Source organism: Mobula hypostoma, chromosome 3 (assembly GCF_963921235.1).
Source record: "Mobula hypostoma chromosome 3, sMobHyp1.1, whole genome shotgun sequence".
NCBI classification, from domain to species: domain Eukaryota; kingdom Metazoa; phylum Chordata; class Chondrichthyes; order Myliobatiformes; family Myliobatidae; genus Mobula; species Mobula hypostoma.
Window position 1 is genome coordinate 70,326,341 of NC_086099.1, and position 20,637 is coordinate 70,346,977.

The following is a 20,637-nucleotide window of genomic DNA, read 5'->3' on the forward strand; positions in this document are numbered from 1 at the left end:
GCCACTTCTTCAGCATTTGCCTGTTTTTTACAAGACCGATTTGCAGGCTGGGTGCGCAGCCCAGCACAGATGGGAAGTGTGCTAGGAGCCGGCCGATTCGAACCCAGGACCATTTGCCTCGAAGTCTGGTGCTGATGCCACTACACCACCAGTGGGTGCTTTAAACATGAAGCTTTCTAATGCCAAGTTAATGATCTATTGTTAATGTTAATATTCACATCAAAAAGCATTTAAAGATCAAATATCTCTTAAGAAAATATTTAGTTGAAGACCAGAATAATAAGAAATAAAAATATTGGGTCTTGTATGTTGGTACAATTTTACAAACAAGATTCATGATACAATAAACTCTTGTATATTCAGTATTTAAAAAAACAAAATTCTTTTGCATCTGGCAAAAGAAAATTTCTGAGAACATGAATCTGATCAACTGTCATTAGGGAATCTAGGATATAGCAAGAGGCACTGGCCTTTTCTCAATTAGAATTAAGTGATTTTAATTTAACTGGTAGGCTAGGCTATATGTAAAACGTTCTCTGCATGACCTACATATAAGCCTCTTTAATTCTTTACAAAAGTAAGCTCAAACTGTGCATTTTATGTATGTGTTATGTAAAATAAGTGTGAAAATAGTTTTAGTCTATTTACACTTACTTGTAAGGGCATTATACTTATAGGCCGATTAGCAACAATATCCTCTTTGAAGATTTGGGACCATGTAATGTGATCAAAATCATTCATCTGATTTATTTAAGCATTATTTTACTTGAATATCATTTTGTCTTAAAATGTAGAATTACAGTGTAAAGCATTCTTATTTAAAAGGCAAGTTGAAGGTTTATGCATAGAATACCAGTGTGTGATGCATGAAAATGTTCTACTTGAGCAGTTTACATGCAATGAGTATATTCATGTAACTGGTACCTCACATTCCCCATGGATGGTATATGGCTGAGATTATGCTTAAAGTTATTTAATATTATTAAGCCTTTACTGTATTTAGGGCACTGCCGTCTTTTTATTTATGCTAGCTTATTAAGTATTAACAGATTTCAGAATTTTATAGATGCCTCTACTATTAAACCATCATCCACCTAACCAATACTAATGAACAGTGAATGAGAGATCCCTCCAGAAACAATCATAATGTCATCTAACCCATATTAATAAGCTAAGGAAGAGTCATCCCTCCAGATACATACCATGGTGTAATTATGAGCCACTTTATGCAGGTCAGTGCAGCCCTGTGCATCTGCAAATGAACGAATTCCAAGACAGTTGGAAGGGTGAAGCTGCTTCATCAGGAAACCACAGCATGCCTCAACAACCTGAGACAATTGTAACAGGCAGGCGGTCGACAACAGGCATTCAATATTATCTTCTTTTAATTCCAAACGCCCTAAAGATAATAAACAAATAATGCCATTTTCTCACCTTATGTGAAAAAATTGTGTTTTGGATATTTGTAATAACTTTAATTTAAAATGATTAAGCCTCCAAATGATGCCTCTGCATTCAAATTGTTTTTGTTCATGTGATGTGTAATTTGCAGCATGTTAATATGGTAGGTTCTTTAGTTTGATATCTTCTGTCAAATAACGATACTCAGAGGAATCTGAGTTTTGGAGTTAACAACCCATTAAGTGGAAATAGCATGCAAGATAAACCTTCCCAGTTTTGAAGACCTAACCACAGATGGTAGATAGCATGAGTCTGAGAATGTTTACTAATAAAATAAGTCGGAGGTTGGGAATGTTTTTCTATTTGAAAATCAAGGCATATGCTATATTTTAAATCCAAAGTAATTTAGCTATCAATAGCTAATGTTAGCTATTTACATAAATTTAGCGATTTAATAAAGCTTTATAAATATCATTTTGTCTGAAGGAAGACAAGCTGCCTGGGTCACCTTGCTCCTCCAATGAGCCCCCTATATTCTGCTACTGAAACATGTGATCTTCCATTTTGTCTCTCTCCTTCTGCTTTCTCCTTCAGGTCAAGTTATTCCCCTGGGAATCAGCTGTGCCAGGGTCTTTTTGAATTCTACCATGATCTGATCAAAAATGCTTACTCTGTCTGTCATATCCCTTCCTTTCACTATTAGGTTTATCCTTTTAAAATTACAGACCGATTTCCTTGCTCTGCACCCTCTATGAACTCTACGAGAGACCCATACTGAAAAGAATATCCCCCTTAGTCGAATATCTTCTAACACTAGACCAAACCGAGTTCAGGCCAGGCCGCTCTTGCTGTGGTCAAGTCCTGAACTTAACTCAGTATATTGAGGATGGCTTTCAAATGCGACAAATTACAGGGGCAGTATTCGTTGACTTCACTGCAGCATACGACACTGTGAATCACAGAGGCCTTCTACTGAAATTATGTAAAATGTTAAAGAACGAAACCCCAGTCAAATAAGAAGGCTCCTAGAAAATCGCAGATTTTGTGTAGAAATGAATGGAATTAAGAGTAGGTGGCGTTCACAAAAGATCGGACTACCACAGGGATCAGTCCTGGCACCTCTACTATTTAATGTTTACAGAAATAACCAACCAACCTTTCCTAACACACGCAGGTTTATCTATGCAGCCGACCCAAGCATAGCAACACAAGCTAACTCCTTCCAAGAAGTTGAAGTACGACTTACAGCAATCCTCGAAGTAATGAAGCAGTATTATGAAAAATGGTCTCTGAACCCAAATCCATCAAAAACTCAGGTGGGTGCATTCCACCTGAGGAATTGAGAAGCAGCTTCGAAACTCAAGATCTTCTGGTGTGGGAAGGAGCTCGACTCCATACGACTCCAATTTACCTGGGCATGACACTGGATAGGACGCTCTCATTTGCCACCCACATCCAAAAACTCCGAGGGAAAGTTGGCTCTCACAATTCTCTCTTGAAAAAATTAGCAGGCACGAAATGGGGAGCTAATGCTCACACACTTAGATCAACTGCCTAGCACTCTGCTATGCACCTGTGTGGGGCAGATCAGCCCATGCGAAGAAAATAGACCCGTTGCATAACGAAGCCTGCTGAATAATCACGGGCACACTGTGCCCCACACCCACTAAAATCATTTACAGGCAGGCATTGCTCCCCCAGAGATCCGAAGACACACTACAACAAAAATTGAAAAAGGTAAACAGAACTCGGATCCACGGCACCCACTACATCATCATGTGCCAGTTTCCAACTGCCTAAAATCGAGGAAAAGCTTTGCTACAGTGGAGGAACTACCACACGGAACATCCCCCCAAACATACAGGATTGACCTCTGGCAACGAACAGAAGCCAGAACCCCACCAAACAATACAGTGCAAGACCCCACAGAAATGTTACCAGATGGGGCACTGCTTGACAGACGGAAGTGGTGCACTCTCAACAGAGCGAGAGCGGGAGTTTGTAGGACGGGAGACAATATGGTGAAGTGGGGTTTAAAGACCAGCGATCCTGTGAGTGTGGTGAAAGGGTGCAGAACATTGAACATGTTCTGTGCAACTGCCCACTCTCACTTGATTTAGCTGACACTGACCTGCACAACATCAACCAAACAACACTAGAGTGGCTGGCTGTGTGGTGTGACAAGCTATGAAATGAACTATTAGGTTTGTCTACCCATTTGCTCCTGGTAAGTCGTTCATGCTTTTTCTCACCATCATGACCAGAGGTAATGGAAGACACAATAGGTTAACCATACATTGATCTAAAAGATCAACTGCTCACACTAATCCATTCCAATGAAAGCCGTTAACCTGAAACATTTAACTCTGTATCTCCCCACTGAAACTATCTGACCTGTAAATATTTCCAGCATTCTAATTTTGTTTATCCCAACTCTGCTTTCTATTCTGAAGTGAATTTCCCTTTTTGGTTGAAAAGTAGAATACAAATTATGGAAACACTCTGCTGGTCAGGCAGAGAGAGAACTTTTGGAGTAAAAGAAGGCACTATCCAGAGGAGCATCATCTATGGAGAATAACTTCTCCCTACCCAGCCCTTTTCTCTGTAACTTAAAGCATACTTGCTTTTTTAAAAAAATTTTCCAATTCCACCAAAAAGTGAACTGCTAAATTTCTTTCCTTTTTCATTGATGCTGGCTATCTGGTTTAATATTTCTTACATTTTCTGCTCTTATTTGCACCTTTATGTTCCATGGACCTCAATTTCGTAAACAGCTTTTTAAAAAATGTGTAACTTTCTGAAAATTCATAGGGATGTAATCAAAATCATTTGCCTCATCGGTCTTCTGTGTTAACTGACCAAAGACGAAGGGTCTCAGCCCGTAATGTCGACTGTACCTCTTCCTACAGATGCTGCCTGGCCTGCTGCGTTCACCAGCAACTTTGATGTGTGTTGCATAAAGACGTAAATTATTTGGTCATACATCTTTTGCCTATAAACATGCTGGCTCCCCTTTACCAGTTCAAAACTTCTCCAAGGGCCCATCTTTCATTTTTCCTGTTTGTGTCCAAACATCTTCCCCACTCTTGACCATTTACTATTACAGGCATGTCCTTTTGCTTTTTAGTACACGTGTCAAATGTGCCATTTTCCACTTCCTTAACAGTTCAACTGTATCTGATTATTGTAAACCTTACGCAAATTTCATCCTTACTTCTGTCAGCAACCTCAGTACCATGGGATATACAATACTAAGTTTAAGCCAAGCCATAGATGCTGCCTGGCCTGCTGATTTCCTCCAGCATTTTGTGGGTGTTGCCCAGATTTTCTATGGTCTTTTCAATTGCCAAACCATCCATTACTTTCACTAGTTCCCATTCTGATAACAATTCAGCAGTGGCTTTTATTTGATAGGGATTGATATTCATTAAGTACCCATCAAGTACTCCTGCCACACCAGGAGATCACCTTCCTGGTCCCTAACTGATCCAACTCCTCCTATTACTGCTCATTTTTATTGAATTGAATTGACTTTATTTCTTACACCCTTCATATACATGAGGAGTGAAAATCTTTATGTTAAGTGTCTGTCTAAATGTGCAATTTATAGTAATTTGTAATCAATAGCATGTACAACAGGACAGTCAATATAACATAGAAATACAATTGTATCAGCGTGAATTAATCAGTCTGATGGCCTGGTGGAAGAAGCTGTCCCAGAGCTTGCTGGTCTTGGCTTTTATGCTGTGATACCATTTCCCGGATGGTAGCAGGTGGAACAGTTTTTGTGTTTGGGGTGACTTGGATCCCCAGTGATCTTTCGGGCCCCTTTTTACACATCTATCTCTATAAATGTCCTGAATAGTGGGAAGATGTGCTGGGCTATCCATACGTCTCTCTGCAGAGTCCTGCCATTGAGGGAAGTACAGTTCCCATACCAGGCAGTGATGCCTCCAGTCAAGATGTTCTCAATTGTGCCCCTGTAGAAAGTCCTTAGGATGTGGGGACTCATGCCAAACTTCCTCAACTGTCTGAGATGAAAAAGGCACTGTTGTGCTTTTTTTACACCACACAGCTGGTTATGTACAGACTACGTGAGATCCTCGGTGATGTGTATACCGAGGAACTCAAAGCTGTTCACCCTCTCAACCCCAAGTCCATTGATGTCAATAGGAGTTAGCTTGTTTCCATTCCTTCTGTAGTCCACAATCAGCTCCTTTGTTTTTACAACATTAAGGGAGAAATTGTTTTTTTGACACCACTGTGTCAGGGTGATGACTTTTTCTCTGTAGGCTGCCTCGTTATTATTTGAGATTAGGCCAATCAATGTAGTATTGTCAGCAAATTTAATTAGCACATTGGAGCTGTGGGGGGGGGGCGACATAGTAATGGGTATTCAGAGAGCAAAGGAGGGGGCTTAGGGCACAGCCTGAGGGGCACCTGTGTTGAGGGTCAGAGGTGAGGGAGCCCACTCTTACCACCTGCTGTGTGTGTGTGTGTGTGTGTGTGTGTGTGTGTATTTATTCTATTTATTTAGTGATACAGCACAGAGTAGGCCCTTCCTGACCTTTGAGCTTTGCGCCCCAGCAATCTACAACCCTGATTAACCTTAACGTAACCATGGGACAGTTTCTGATGACCCATTAACCTACCCAGTATGTCTTTGGACTGTGGGAGGAACTGGAGAACCAGGGGAAACCCACACATTCCACGGGGAGAACGTACAGAAACTCCTTACAGAGGTTGCTGGGATTGAACTCCAAACTCCAAAACGACCTGGGCTATAATAGTGTTGTTCTAACCACTGTGCTTCTGTGCGCCCAACTTCGAAAGTTTTGTTATTTCCTGTTATGCTTACTGCTATTGCCTTAATTTCACCCTCTGTCTGCCCAGCATTCCTTTGCACCTACCCTCCCAGTTTACTAAACTCAGCCTGGTACTCATTTGAATTATACATCTAACATAAGTCATGTTCCCCTTCCCTCCCCATTTTTGTTCCATCTTTCTCATTCTCTTCTATCATCTAGGGAGTTCTGAACTTTCCTCTTTTTGGAAATGTGCTAGGAACATTTTCTCTCCAAAGATCTCTTTGTTCAAGAAGGTTAATAGGGATAATCCTGGTAATTACAGACCAGCAACTCTTACATCATTGATGGGCAAACTATTGGAGAGGATTCTTAGGGACAGGATTTATGAGTAATATGTGAATCGCAGTTTTATTAAGGGCAGGTTGAGCTTCAGGAGCCTAAATGAGCACTTCATGGAGGTAACAAAACAAATAGAGCAGTGGATGTGATGTATAAGGATTTAGTAAGGCATTCGTCAAGGTTCCCATTGGTAGGTTAATCCAGAAAGTCAGGAGGCATGGGATCCAGGGAAACTTGGCTGCATGGATTCAGAAACATCAGCCAGAGGGTGGTAGTAAATGGAGTGAATTCCGCCTGGAGGGTGGTGACTAGTGGTGTTCCACAGAGACCTGTTCTGGGAACTCTGCTCTTTGTGATTTTTATAAATGGCTTGGATGAGGAAGTGGAGGAATGGGTTACAGAAGAAGTTTATAGATTACACAAAGGTTGGTGGTGGTGTGGATGGTATAGATGGGTGTCACAGGTTATAAGGGGATGCAGAGTTGAGCAGTGAAGTGGCAGATAGAGTTCAATCTGGAAAACTGTAAAGAGATATACTATGGAAGATCAAACTTGAAGGCAGAACACAAGGTTCATGGGTCTGTACTATGCTGTACTATTCTTAGCAGTGTGGAGAAACAGAGGGATCTTAGGGTACAGATACATAGATCCCTCAAAATTGCTGTGCAAGTTAATACAATGGCTAAGAAGGTTTATGGTGTGCTGGCCTTCAACAGTTGGGGGACTGAATTCAAGAACAATTAGGTAATGTTGCAGCTCTATAAACCTCTGGCTAGACCACATTAGTAGTATTGTATTCATTTCTGGTTGCCTCATTATAGGAAGGATGTGGAAGCCTTAAAATGCGTGCTGAGGGATTTACCAGAATACTGCCTGGATTAGAGACCACATCTGATGAGAAAAGATTGCTCAAACAAGGGCTTTATTCTTTGGAGCAAAGGATGATGAGAGGGACTTGATAGAAATGCATAACATTGTGAGAGGCACAGATCACAACCAACACAGTGACCAAAATCAGATGATACCCATTTAAAGTCAATGGAGAAATGTTAGGGAGATATCAGAGGTAGGCTTTTTTCAAAAAAATCAGTGTGTTGGGTGCCTGAAATATAGTATTTAAAGAGCATTTAAAAGAATCTTAAATAAATACTGGATTGAAGAAAAATGGAGGATTATGGGCAGGAGGGAGGCAGTAGACTGATCATGGAGTAGGTTTCTATTGAGCACAATATCAGGGGTCGAAGGGTCTGCACTATGCTACACAGTATGTTCTAACTTCCTTTTTTAAAAGTTTTATATTTTCACTTTAAGATCTCCTCCAATTACACTTCCTTTTTAAAAATAATCTATTTTTAGAATACTCCTAACCCTTCTTCATTAATCTTCTGAAATTTATGTTTTATTGATCATTGTTTCCTAACTGACATCTTGTCCATTTGTTAACTTCATTTCCGTGGTCTGATTCAGCAATGGCTCTTTCCTTGTGGGGCTGGAAACACAGTGACTGGGAAATTCTCCTGTACACATTTCAGAAATTCTTCCTCTTCCTTGCGTTTTACCAATCAATGTATGTGACCATGCCGCGGTTCTGTGGAGAACAGCCAAGTGGGGGCTAGCTTCCTCCATGCTTCTACCTCCATTCTCTGCACAGCAGAAATGATAAATACACTGGTGGTCACACGCCAGTATCTGATCTCTTTCTTCAAGTCCTTAAATGAAATTCAGTTGAGCTGTGCCAAGGAACTGGATAAAGTTGTACCCAGTCCCTCAGCTTTATGGGAAGAAAGGCTGATGCTTGCACTGTTCTTCAGTTAAACAGAGAAAACGTTACTGAAATGATTAAGTATTTACAACATTATATGAATTGAAGTAAAAAACTGTTACTAAAAACCTTTTTCAGTGCCTCGAGCAAATCAGATTGGATAAAAAAAAAGCTAAAAGCAGCAGAAAAAGCACAAATACTAAAGTCTTTAATCTAGTTAGCTTAACTTCAGTGCAGGATATAAACATCTAGGTATGTGAAAGGAGATCATGGGCAAGAGAGTGGATCTCAACTGGTAACTCGCATCCCATATAACTAAGTACATTGCTGTGTGGGCTAATCATGGTAAAAAGCCAGATTTCTCTTTGCAATCACATTATTTTCTTTTTAAAATGGCCATTTGTCAGGTGGAAAAGCTTGGAGATGTCAATTTTGTAGATAAGACACATACGTGGGAGGTGATTGGTGGAAAAATTAAGGGGCTGAAGAAGAAGGACTCTGATAGGAGAGCAGAGTGGACCATGGAGGAAAGGGAAGGAGGAGGGGCACCAGAGGGAGGTGATAGGCACCTTGTACATGTATACGTGATGATATGCCATCTCCCAATTTCTCACTTCATTTCCCCTCCCCATGGGACAGATGGGTGGGTAGAGACCCTTCACTTCCTCTGCGTGTGGCAATATGGAACAAATTCTGAAATTATACTAAGCCCCTAGTACCTGGAGGTAAAGGCAATAAAAACCATAGCTACCCTCACCCTCACATGCAATGGAACTATGGTTCTATTCTTTGGCTACAGCAGTTGCAGATACAAGTGCAGAATAATTGTGTGGAGGGAGGTGTTGCTGCCTACCATTAACTCATTGCGGTCTATTAGTCAGGAATTCAAAGATCCATTTGAGAGGGAGTCATTGAGTCTTGGGGTCTGGAGTTTGGTGATAAATTTGCTTGGAATTATAGTATTGAAGACGCAGCTGTCGTCAAACAATAGTCTGGCGTAGATATCTTTACTGTCCAGATGCAGGGGGCTGCAGAGCTGGGCTAACACGCTAGAAGAGGAAAAGTAATAGAACCAAAGGCTCAGTCTACAAAGGGTTGTAAGGGAGTAGTTCTATAACATCCACCTGAGGAAGATAAGTGACTCCACTCATCTAAAGAGGTGACTGGAAAGGAAGGCAGAAGAAGTCAGAATAAGGAGGAGGGGAGGGGAAAGAGTACAAGCTAGAAGGTAAGGTTTCCAGTGCCTGAAAATTTTCTTGTGTTTGTAACAAGCTAGAAGGTGATGGGTGAAGATGGGGGAAGGTAGTTAGTTAAAGGAGGGGGAATGAAGTGAGAAGCTGGGAGGTGATGCACATCACATATACTGCAGAGTTTCTCCAGCATTTTGTGTGTGCTGCCACTGAAAGCATTCTGTCTGGATGCATAATGGCTTGGTATGGCAACTGCTCTACACAAGACCGCAAGAAACTGCAGCAGCTCAGCACATCACAGGAACTAGCCTCTCCTCTGTGAATTCTGTCGATATTTCTCACTGTTTCAGTAAAACAGCCAGCATACTCATAGAACCCATCCACTCCGGATGTTCTCTCTTCACCCCTCTCCCATTGAGCAGAAGATACAAAAGCCTGAAAGCACATACCACCAGGCTCAAAGTCATCTTGTATTTCACTGTTATCAGACTCTTGAATGAACCTCTTGTACATAAGATGGAATTCTGGCCTCACAATCTACCTCACATGATCCTGCACTTTATCATTTACTTGTACTGCACCCTTGGATAGTGTTTACACTTTATTCTGCATTGTTATTGTTTTACCTCATTCTAGCTCAATGCACTGTGTAATGATTTGATCTGTTCCACCAGTATGTAAGACAAGCTTTTCACATGTAACAATGATAAGCCAATATCAAAAGCTCTAAGGAATATAAATATGGGCGCCTTATCCATAATACCATAATAATCAGGCTACCACGTAGAAATCAAAGGTTTCTCCTTTATCACATAATGCAGCAATTATATAGGAAATTATTATTTTGTGTTTACCTGTGTAGGCATATTGAACTAATGCCCATAATGCATTTGAATCCACACCTTCAATCTTTATTTCTTCCTGTTTAGCTTCCCTTACATCATTTGTGAACATTGCAGCAAAGTAGTCTGAAACTGAAGATAGAACTAGCCTGGCAGAAGAACAAAAAAAATCAGATGTTAGTAACTTTCATCTAGATATGTTCATCAACTGTGAAGCATTTCACCTTAGGATATATATGGACTTTTCTTCCACCTCCATCTGTAGGTAGGCCTCAGCTAAGTCCACCTTACTGAAACGTTTCCCTTCAGAAAGGCTTGCAAAGATATCCTCTATCCTGGGCAGAGGGTTTTGATCTACTTTCAGTACTGGGTTGATGGTGACCTTAAAATAACCACAGATCCCAACAGACCCGATCTTCTTGGCTTCTGAGACTAGTGGCATTGCCCGTGGCCTCCATTCAACCTTGGAAAGAACTCTTCTGCCTCCATGTGATTTATCTCACTGGCTACTTTATCACAGATGGTATAAGGAACCAGATGGACTTGTAAAACTTTGGTGTGGCACTTTCATTTAACAATATTTTAGCCTTGATATATTTGAGTTTTCTAATGCCACTTTTGAACGCCGCTCTGGCATCATCCAGTACATTAATTCGCTTTCAGTTGACTCTGTTACAGGGGATGTGACAAGCAAATGGTGGATGGATCTCCAATCAAGTTGTAGTTGTCTTAGCCAATCACAACTCCACAATGCTAGCTCTCTTGTCTTTACCATGCACAAGACCAATGTAACTTGTTGGTTTTTGTATTTCACTGTAACGGATATTATTCCCACGAGTTATCTTTTCTCCATATTAAGTTTTTAGTTGGATATCTGCAGGCTTCAGTTCAGTACCTTTGAAATGCCATTCAAACTCATTTTGTGGAATGACTGAGCCAGTGTCTGATTCCATTTTAATTAATTTGCCATTCACTTTTAGTGTAAGCCATATTGCTTGTCTATTGTTAGTTTTCACATTGTAAATCTCAAGGTTACTGAGTCCCGTGGCATTCTCGGCATTCTCAGGTCTTTCATCAACAGCATGAACATTAGTACTCTTTGAAACTGCAACTTGACTTTTTATCTTTATCTCTTCCCTGTTAAATCCATTTAATCTTGTCTGCCTGGTGTGCTCTTTGCATATTTCCTACTTTCTGGCATTTTCTGCAAGTTTCGCATTTAAACCTGCAATGGTCTGGTGAGCCCCTACCACAACAGTAACACAATTTGTTTGGCCAGGCATATTTCCGTTTAGACGTTGCAATTTAGTTCACGTTCACTTTTATTCATAACAGCAACTCAATGCGTCTTTGGCTGCTATTTCCATTGACAAAGCAATTTCAACTACTCTTTTAAATGTGGAATTGTGCTTCAGTTAGGAGCTGTTTTTGAATGCTTTCTTGTAAGATTCCACAAATGAAATGATTTCTCAGTGCATCATTAAGCTCAGCACTGACCATCCAAGAATGTTTGGACAAATTCTTCAATTCAGCCACGTAAGCTGTAATGGATTATGAAACCTATAGTATTCTGCACTCAACAATGGTTTTGGTTTTAAATGTTCCTGCATTTGTTTGCGACATCAGCAAAGCTCATTTCAGCTGTTTTGGATGGAGCAGTTAAACTTCTAAGCAAACAGTATGATTTTCCAACTATTGCAACTCAGTAACACTGACACTCACTTTTCATTGACCCTTTCATTTGCTTCAAGATACTGCTCAAGTCCTTCAGTATACATCATTCAGTTATCTGTTCTACAATTGAACATGTCAATCTTTCCAATGAAGTCAACCATTTCCACTGTTTAAAATTTTATTATTATTATCACCCAATACTCACTGCTTATGAGCCTGTCCGTTTTCTGCCTTTTTTTAAACTTGAATGTCTCTCTACCCCTTCCAAAGAAAAAAAACACTGCCACACTTTTTTTAAAAAGACTCAAACATCTCTCTCTCTCTCCTTTCCAAAGAAAAAAACGTGCTGCGCTTCAACAGGTAGGTAGTCATCAGAGGTAATTTTAAAACTACATCATCACCACTGTTTTGTAAATCCAAAAACTAATTGAAAGAAAAACATGGGAGCCAGGATGATGGTCTACTTCCTTTTGCTTTAGTGAGGCACGCACATATGATGCGGTGACATAATAACATATGCCATTCATGTACTTCTGACATATAACTCAGAATGAATTATGTAAACAAGCAAGGAATGCTCAATCAAACAACATATTTATAATAATATTCAAATATTACTGAAATATTAAATACACTACAAAAATCTTTTGACTGAATTAAGTGTCCAATTTAGATAAATAAATTAGCTTATTGAAGGACATTGCTGGAAGACTAGTTCTTTGCAGATGAGCCAGTGTGAAAGAAATAACTTATTTGTACCTGCCTTCGGCCTTCTGTTCCATCTATTGGTCACAAAAGTATTGGTTTATCCATAACAATTCCCAATTATCTGTCAGTGACTTATGTGGATGAACTGTGCTGCCTAAATTTCTTCCCTGCCAGTGCATTGCATCACAATCTGACCTCTGGCCCCGTAGATGCAGTTTCAGGACCACTGAGAAACTCAGCAACAGTTCATTGACTGAAACCCAACTGTGACTCCAAATTCCCTTCAAAATTGCATACCACTCTGACTTGGAAACTTATCACCAGCTGCTCAGTATAGTTTGACCAAAATCTTGGGATACTCTTCTTAACAGGATCTCCATTGCAAAATGTGAAGCAGCTGGGTCATCTGCAAATGTCTTAAACTACAAACTTAAAGGCATAAAATCAGTATAAACTTAAACATACACTGATGGGAGAACGAACAACAGTCCAAATTTTATTAAAATGTATTTCACAAACTGTCTTTCTACTCAGTGAATTTCACCAAAATGAAATAAAATTGCTGTTATCCAAAAAAAATGAAATCAGCTAAACGGTCTTTTTTTTGGAAGTTTAAATATAGATACCAAAATCACAATTACATTCAAAAATCATTAATAACTTTTAAATCTGATAAGTAATTAAATATTTTTAAAATAAAGCCTCCATAGGACTTCACCAAATTTTACATAGAATACCACAGAATACAAGGTGCCAGAAAAGAATATTATTGATATTACATTTCCCGGTTATTAAATTTTTTGATTTTGTGATGAACAACCTGGAAACTGATACAATTTAGAGAAAAGAAAATTTATTGATGAACTTTTCATTCACCTGTGGGCTGGAATCCTTCGGTCATCGGCCAGAAGCACTACATCACACAGCTGCTTGTGTCGGAGGTAGTTCTCCATTTTTTTGAAGGTTTGTTCTGCATGGTTTAGTGCCTGAAAACACTCCTCAGGGGCTGAAGGATCCATTGTCTGGCACGGGGACAGGTTCTGACTGCTGCTTGAAGTTCTGCTGTGGAAGTGCCAGATAATTAACACAACTATTAAATGTTCATACATTAACACAATGGTAAAAATAGATACAGACACATGCAGAATAGCATACATTGGCTTTAGTCGTTTAGCTTTCTTTGTGATCATAGCTGTGGCAAATTGAATTTTGACAAGCAACATACACAAGTTGTAAGTTTAAAAAAAACATTTGACTTTTTCTGGTGTGTCGTTATGAACTATGTTCTAACTTTAAATTTTGTGAAAAGTATTATTTTAGTTATTTTATATAACTAAACTTGACAGTGCATCACTTTGTCATTAATCCCTTCAAATGTTTAAGATGATTGACAAGTCTGCACCACAGAGACTGGATGAGCTGACTGATAGCGTAGCAGTTAGCATGAAGCTATTTACAGCTTGGAGTTCAATTTTGACACTGTCTGTAAGAAGCTTGAATGTCCTTTCCATGGTTTCCTCCGGGTGCTCCAGTTTCCTCCCACAGTCCAAAGACGTGCCGGGTAGTAGGTTAATTGGTCATTGTAAACTGGTCCTGTGATTAGCCTAGGGTTAAATAAGTGGGATGCTGGGCAATGCGGCTTATTGGGCCGGAAGAACCGGTTCTGTGCTGCATCTCTAAATAATAAATAAACAAACAAATAAAATGCTTCTGTAAAACTTAAACCAATTTAAAAGGTTTTTAAAAATCCCAATTAATTAATAGTGACACTGAATTATTTTAAATAGGGATGGACAGCGAAGGTGAAACATCTGCTCAAAATGCACAATTATCCCTACCAGACATCATCACAGGTACACATCTAATTAAGTAGATCGAAAGTTCACATGCTCTTTCAAACTTACATTATGCAATCCCTACAATCAATAAATCTGATTCTAGTGTGCTGGACAGGATAGGATATCCAGGAAGTTTAATCTTCTGCTCTTAGTTAGAATGAAGTTGCAAAATACAAAATCTGAAATCCTTCTGATGACACTTCAAGATGGATGTAAGAAACAAGGCCAGGTCTTAAGTTTGAGACACTACTCTTGGGATTAAGAAAAAATGTCTGAAAGGAGAGTTGTTCTATTTGGAGCAGAGATGCACCTTCTGATGAGTATGATCAAAATGCCTGAATGGAGGTGACTGAACGAGTCAAAGAAATATACAATGGAGCAGGTAAAAAATGTTTAAGATTGGTAAGGCAATCCTTTGTCCGCTTCTTGCATATGATATTAACAGTTTAAATTTAAAGTCCACAACCAAATTATTAACTTATTCCCTTGACAGATCTGGGCTAAGCTGTTAGGCATAAAATGCTGTTGGAGCTCAGCCGGTTAGACAGCATATATAGAAATAAATAAAGAGTTAACGTTTTGGGTTGAAACCCTTCTTCAGGACTGGAAAGGAAGGGGGAATATGCTAGAATAAAAAAGGTGGTGGGAGAGAAAGGAGGACTAGCTAGAAATTGACAGGTGAAGCAGGCAGGTGGGAAAGGTAAAGGGCTGGAGAAGAAGGAATTGAATTGGAAAGGAGAGTGGGCCATGGGAGAAAGGGAAGAAGGAAAGGCACCAGATGGAGGTGATAGGCAGGTCAGAAGAAAAGATAAGAGGCAAGAGTGGGGAATAGAAGAAGAGAGAAGGGGGAGGGGAAAATTACCGGAAGGGGAAATCAATGTTCATGCCATCAGGTGAGTGTGTTTCTTGAAATTCGGAAATTCAATGTTTATTTATACCATTGGGCTGTGGGCTACACTCCATTTACTGACTGGAATCACTCTTAATCCCAAAAGGTCAAATGCTCTCCACATGAGACTTTCAATGTCTTTGATACCAAAATTACAGACAATGGTTTAATTTAGTGTAGGTTAAATTCTTAAAGAATAGATTGAGCAAATCCTAACATAAATTATGAACAAACTGTAAAGTGGTTTTCTACATGGTAAAGATGAGAATTAAGGTCAACGTCTAATTACAAGGTCTTCCCCTAAAAGATCCACTTTTTCTCCCCAATGCACTTGACCACATTAGTAATAATGATTCAGTGGCATACTCGGCTCCTACAGGTAAACTTCAGTGTTAGGACTATTTGGGCAATGGAAATTCACCCGATACATAATAAAATTAATTCTCAGAGAAGTTATGTGAAAAAGGTAAATAAGTTTCTTTCTTCCCCAGCTCCTATTTATTAAAGTATGCATGGATAACCTGGCTTCACATTACAGAAAATCATGATACAGATCATTTTTAGGAACATGATATGAGGGCCATGTTTTAATATACCATAATATTATTTTATAGTAAGCCAATAAGCATTCATTATCCTTTAGAGCCATTTGAAATTGCTTCTCTAATATTCCATATTTATATTTTTAGCATGGTCTATTTGTTCGTTTGCATTTTGTTTATAGAAGATGCAAGAATCAGCAACAATGCATCAATAAAAGGCTTAATTTCTGTCAAAATTTTATTTTACCTAATTTTTGTACTCCACTCTAATTTCTGTACAACAGTAATACACTGAATTTAACTTGTGAACTAAATAAAATTGAAATCATTTACCAGTTAGAGTGTTGCTGGAAAATGGCCTTCTGCCTATCCATCAATCCTTAAAAGATAACGTACACCATTAAGATCCTACGGCACATTTCATTCCCCTTGCATACCTTCCTGTCAATGCCACACACTCATATTAATTTAATAGTTGTACAATGTTCTAAATGAGGTTCCATATGAAACAATTGTAATAAAGTAAAAGAAAAATGCTCCCTAGGCTAAAATTGCTAAGCTACAGCCACCATCCTTCCAGGGAGTACAGAATGACCTGGAAGGATGTAATTACATTCAAGTAAAATAATAATAATTTTGACAATGGCATGATAAAACCTAAAACATTTTAAATGTTTAAAGTGAAATCAAAATTGAAGGCTGATATGCTCAAGGAGCTTCATAACTGCAATCCATCACTGAAGACATCTTCGCTCATTTTAAACATTTCTTTAAAATACTTTAGAGACATGTGATCAGCTCATAGCTGAGCTGTTGCATGAACTGAGTGATACAAGCATGAAGAAAGGCAAGCTCTTTATTCTCTCAGACACCAAGATAAGGTGGTTGTGACCTGTAATGATTACTTCAACTCTTTAATGACAAAACTAATCATATGTGTTTGCACTCCTTTGTCATATTCTTCAAATATTAACACACTTATGAAACTTAGTGTACCTGACCTGATATTATTACTAATATTCTGGGTAGAGGACTCTCAGGCAACAATGTCACAGCTAGCAGTTCATTTCTTTCAACCCCACTGCAGCAATCGGTCATCACGAGACCACTGCCTGGTTCCTAAATGCCTATTATGGCATGTTAAGAATGCATTATCTTTGGAGCAGTAAGGTTACAATTGAAAGGAACATGAGTTGGAGATGTTATTGGATGCAAAATTTGTCTCTGTAAACATATGATTTTTGGAACTATTGTAGTACGACAAAATTTGTAATATAACACTTCAAATTACATACTGATGAGGGTGTTGATGTGTACACAACTAACACCTAAATGTTAGGAAGAGTCTGCTGCCGAGGATGCTTGAGAAGAAAGAGCCCGGCACTATTTGGCAGAATATATGAGGTACTATACTCTTCACAACTTCTCCACTGAGGGCACAGTCACTGCTGTCAACAGTATGATAGGTCAATGATCACCAGCTCAAAGGCTGGGGTCAGTCATTCAGGACAGAGATCAGAAGAAATTTCTTCACCCAGTAGCTGGTGAATCTCTAGAATACACAACGCAAGAGGGCTGTGGAGGATCAATTTCCGAGATAGATCAAATAGATTTTTGGGAAATCAAGGGATATGGGGTTGGTTTACCTTATGTTACCTCTGGCTCTTTTACCAAACATTTAAACATTACATGAAAAATAAAATTTGGGAAGTTGCCATAAATAATCAGATATCCATTTCTACTGAATAATTTGACATATGTGCAGCAAAATTTACTTTTAGTTAATAAGGTAAACTTATTATCTGTGGAAATTGACAGAATTTCTGTAGGTGGCATTTTCATTGATGATTCTGAGGCCAATTTTTTTCAGTAATATTGGGCAGTGCATGTGAATAACATACTCTGAAAACACCAGCATCTTGTGAAGTGCATAAGCATTAACTGGGACACTGAGGAGTGTTGCATGTTATGCCCATGGCTCAGAATATTTCACAAATAGAAGCTTGCAAAATTTTTAATTGGCATTCTGATCACAGGCTTCAATTTCATTATTCTATCGAGTTTTTAGCCCTTCTCCATGCAGAGTTCCAGTCTCACATTCGGCCATCTAGTGTCTTTCGCATGCAGATGAGCCAATACTTATTCAGGCTTCTATCAGATTTATCTGGGAAAAGAGTGCTGCGGAATTAGTAGATGAGCAAGGCCTAGTAGAGGTATTTGAATTCAAATAAATTGGAAAGTACAGAAAGTGGGTAGAGGCATTCTTGGTCAGTTGTTCACTTTAAAGCATTACTGTAATTAATATGTGACAATGTTATAAAGTATTTATTGTAGATAATGGAACTAAAAGTAAATCACAAAGAGAGAACTTCCCTTTACTAAAATAAAAGTAACTTATATTGTGCTTTTAATAAGATGAAAATAAACAAGGAACTTTATCAAATAAGCTATACAAGGAAATCAGAAAGTCAGATATTAGGGCAGCTCGGTCACAAGCAGGTTTTAAGGAGAATCTTAAAAGAAAGAGGAGGAAGAAGGGTTTACATTTAGAACAAATTCCAGAGAGCTACACTGAGGTGTAATATTGTATTCCAAAGCTCAGCTGCCAAAGATGGTTTGATTTTAAACTGGATATTCTCTAGAGACCAGAACGGAACAAACATGAATATGAGTGTTTAGGCTGGATGACACTGCAGATGTATAGAAAGACAAAGCCAAAGAGCGATTAGAGAACAAGAAAACAAATTTTGAGCTAGACATGATGCTTACTTGGGGGGGGGGGTGGCAATCAACATTCAGCCTTGACAAGGCTGAGGTGGGCTAGGTAATTGCCCCAGGTTTATGTCCCAGACACTTTGTGCAAAAACAGTAAATCAGCATTCTATCTACTACAATTCTGCATTGTCTCAGCAGAATTAGTTAGCTCAATGGTGATCAATACAACATTCATCACCTAAGTTCAGCCAGTTAAATCATCTTCATCTTGTAGACCACATTTTCCCTTCATTGATTCACTCATGTGAAATGGACTTTGCTGGCAATATCAGTATTTATTGCCCAGCCTTAGATACCCTTACCCTGGTTGGTGTGGTGTTATATATAGCCCTGGTAAGGATAAGACATTTCCTTCCTGAAAGACAGGAGTGAACCAGATGGGTTTTAAATCAAAATTCTAGGAGTTTCATAGCAAGTGTTCCTGATGTTAGCTTACTTTGTTACAAAAACATCTGTATTTATCGGGTTAATTGAATTTGAATTCCCTCAGCTGCCAAGAGAGGATTTGAATTCCTATTTCTGGATCAATGTTTAAAACTAACTGCTAATCCAGTAACTCAATACTACACTACTGGGTCCTTATTTCACATTATTCTTGTATGATGTAGCTTCTCATAGGAGAGACATGAAATTATCAGTCAAACTACTGAACTGCAGAAAAGCATCTTTACCACGCAAGGTATCTTCTTTGTAAGACTCAGTAACATGACAACTAACTGAAAAAAGCCAGCATGCTGAATCAATACCAGAGTTGTGGAGCAGGTAAGATGTACATGTACAGAGCCACTAATGAGCTTGAGACCAAGGTAGTCATTAATAAGTCATCATAAATCATGAAGACTGAGATAAATTGGGAAAAAATACCTTCCATTATTGAAATTATGAGACAGGAGATATAGGGTTACAGTAAATCATTTTCTGATCAATATTCAATAGTCTCAAGCAGACCATAATTCAGACAATGTTCTTATAAATGATCTATAATTATTCCTCAGTGACCTCCATTTCTGAACAGAATAGCAAATACCACTAGGTTAGCTGCGGAAACAGAAAGGACAAATTAAGCATTGAAAAAAATTAAGATCGTCTCTTTTCCACAGTGAGCACCCAAGAAAATATACAAAGAAAGCTCACTGTTTTTGTATATTTCACAGTGAAGCAGGCAATTCACCAGGCATCATATCAGTTAGCTTTAAAAATTTGTCTATCAAGTATGATTAAAAGTTAAGTATTTTGGTAACTTACCTTTCCCCCCCTCATAAAGTTCTATTCCATAAGCACAATCTTAGATTTTCTGTAATGTGGAATTAATGCAGCTGTTAATTTCCCTGCCGTCCGTCCTGATCTCTTTCTTTGACTGTTTACGGCCCTAAACTGATAAGAGCAACAGACTAACTGCCGTCATTCATGAAACAATAATTTACCTAATTTACCCAAGGGAGTGCCATACCCAAAAAGATTTATTAAGTGATACAGCACAGAGTAGGGCTGCCCAACAACTTCCGACAAAACCTGATTAACCCTACCCTAATCACAGGACAATTTACAATGACCAATTAACCTACCAGGTATGTCTTTACACTGTGGGAGGAAACCAGAACACCAGGGAAAACCCTCGTATTCCATGGGGAGAATGTACAGACTCCCTCATAGAAACTCCGGAACGTCCAGAAATGTAATGGCATTCTGCTAACCACTATGCTACCGTGGCAGACAGAAGATGAAGATAGTTACAAAAAAATTACCTTTGTTTTCCACTACATGTTTAAATAGATAAATTGTAGGTAGAAACAGTGTTCCTATTTAGAACAAATCAATACAAACATTTTAATTATGGATGATTCAATCTTATGAAATTCATGAGTCAAA

The 20,637-nt window shown here is 38.8% G+C and overlaps 1 protein-coding gene across 5 annotated transcripts in view; it reads right to left on the reverse strand.

Moving 5' to 3' along the window:
* The window catches only part of LOC134344077 (kelch-like protein 5), a 147,987-nt gene that overhangs the window by 55,522 nt on the left and 71,828 nt on the right, over positions 1–20,637 (reverse strand). For 2 of the 5 annotated variants that reach the window (XM_063043295.1, XM_063043298.1), the window contains 3 exons: positions 13,601–13,783; positions 10,355–10,491; positions 1,203–1,399 (listed from right to left, as the gene is read on the reverse strand). In XM_063043295.1, the coding sequence (XP_062899365.1) occupies positions 1,203–1,399; positions 10,355–10,491; positions 13,601–13,743 (477 nt within the window). In that variant the 5' untranslated portion in view covers positions 13,744–13,783. Of the gene's footprint in view, positions 1–1,202; positions 1,400–10,354; positions 10,492–13,600; positions 13,787–16,326; positions 16,373–20,637 lie in introns of those variants that run through there. The other 3 variants (XM_063043293.1, XM_063043297.1, XM_063043294.1) reach the window with 3 other exon arrangements.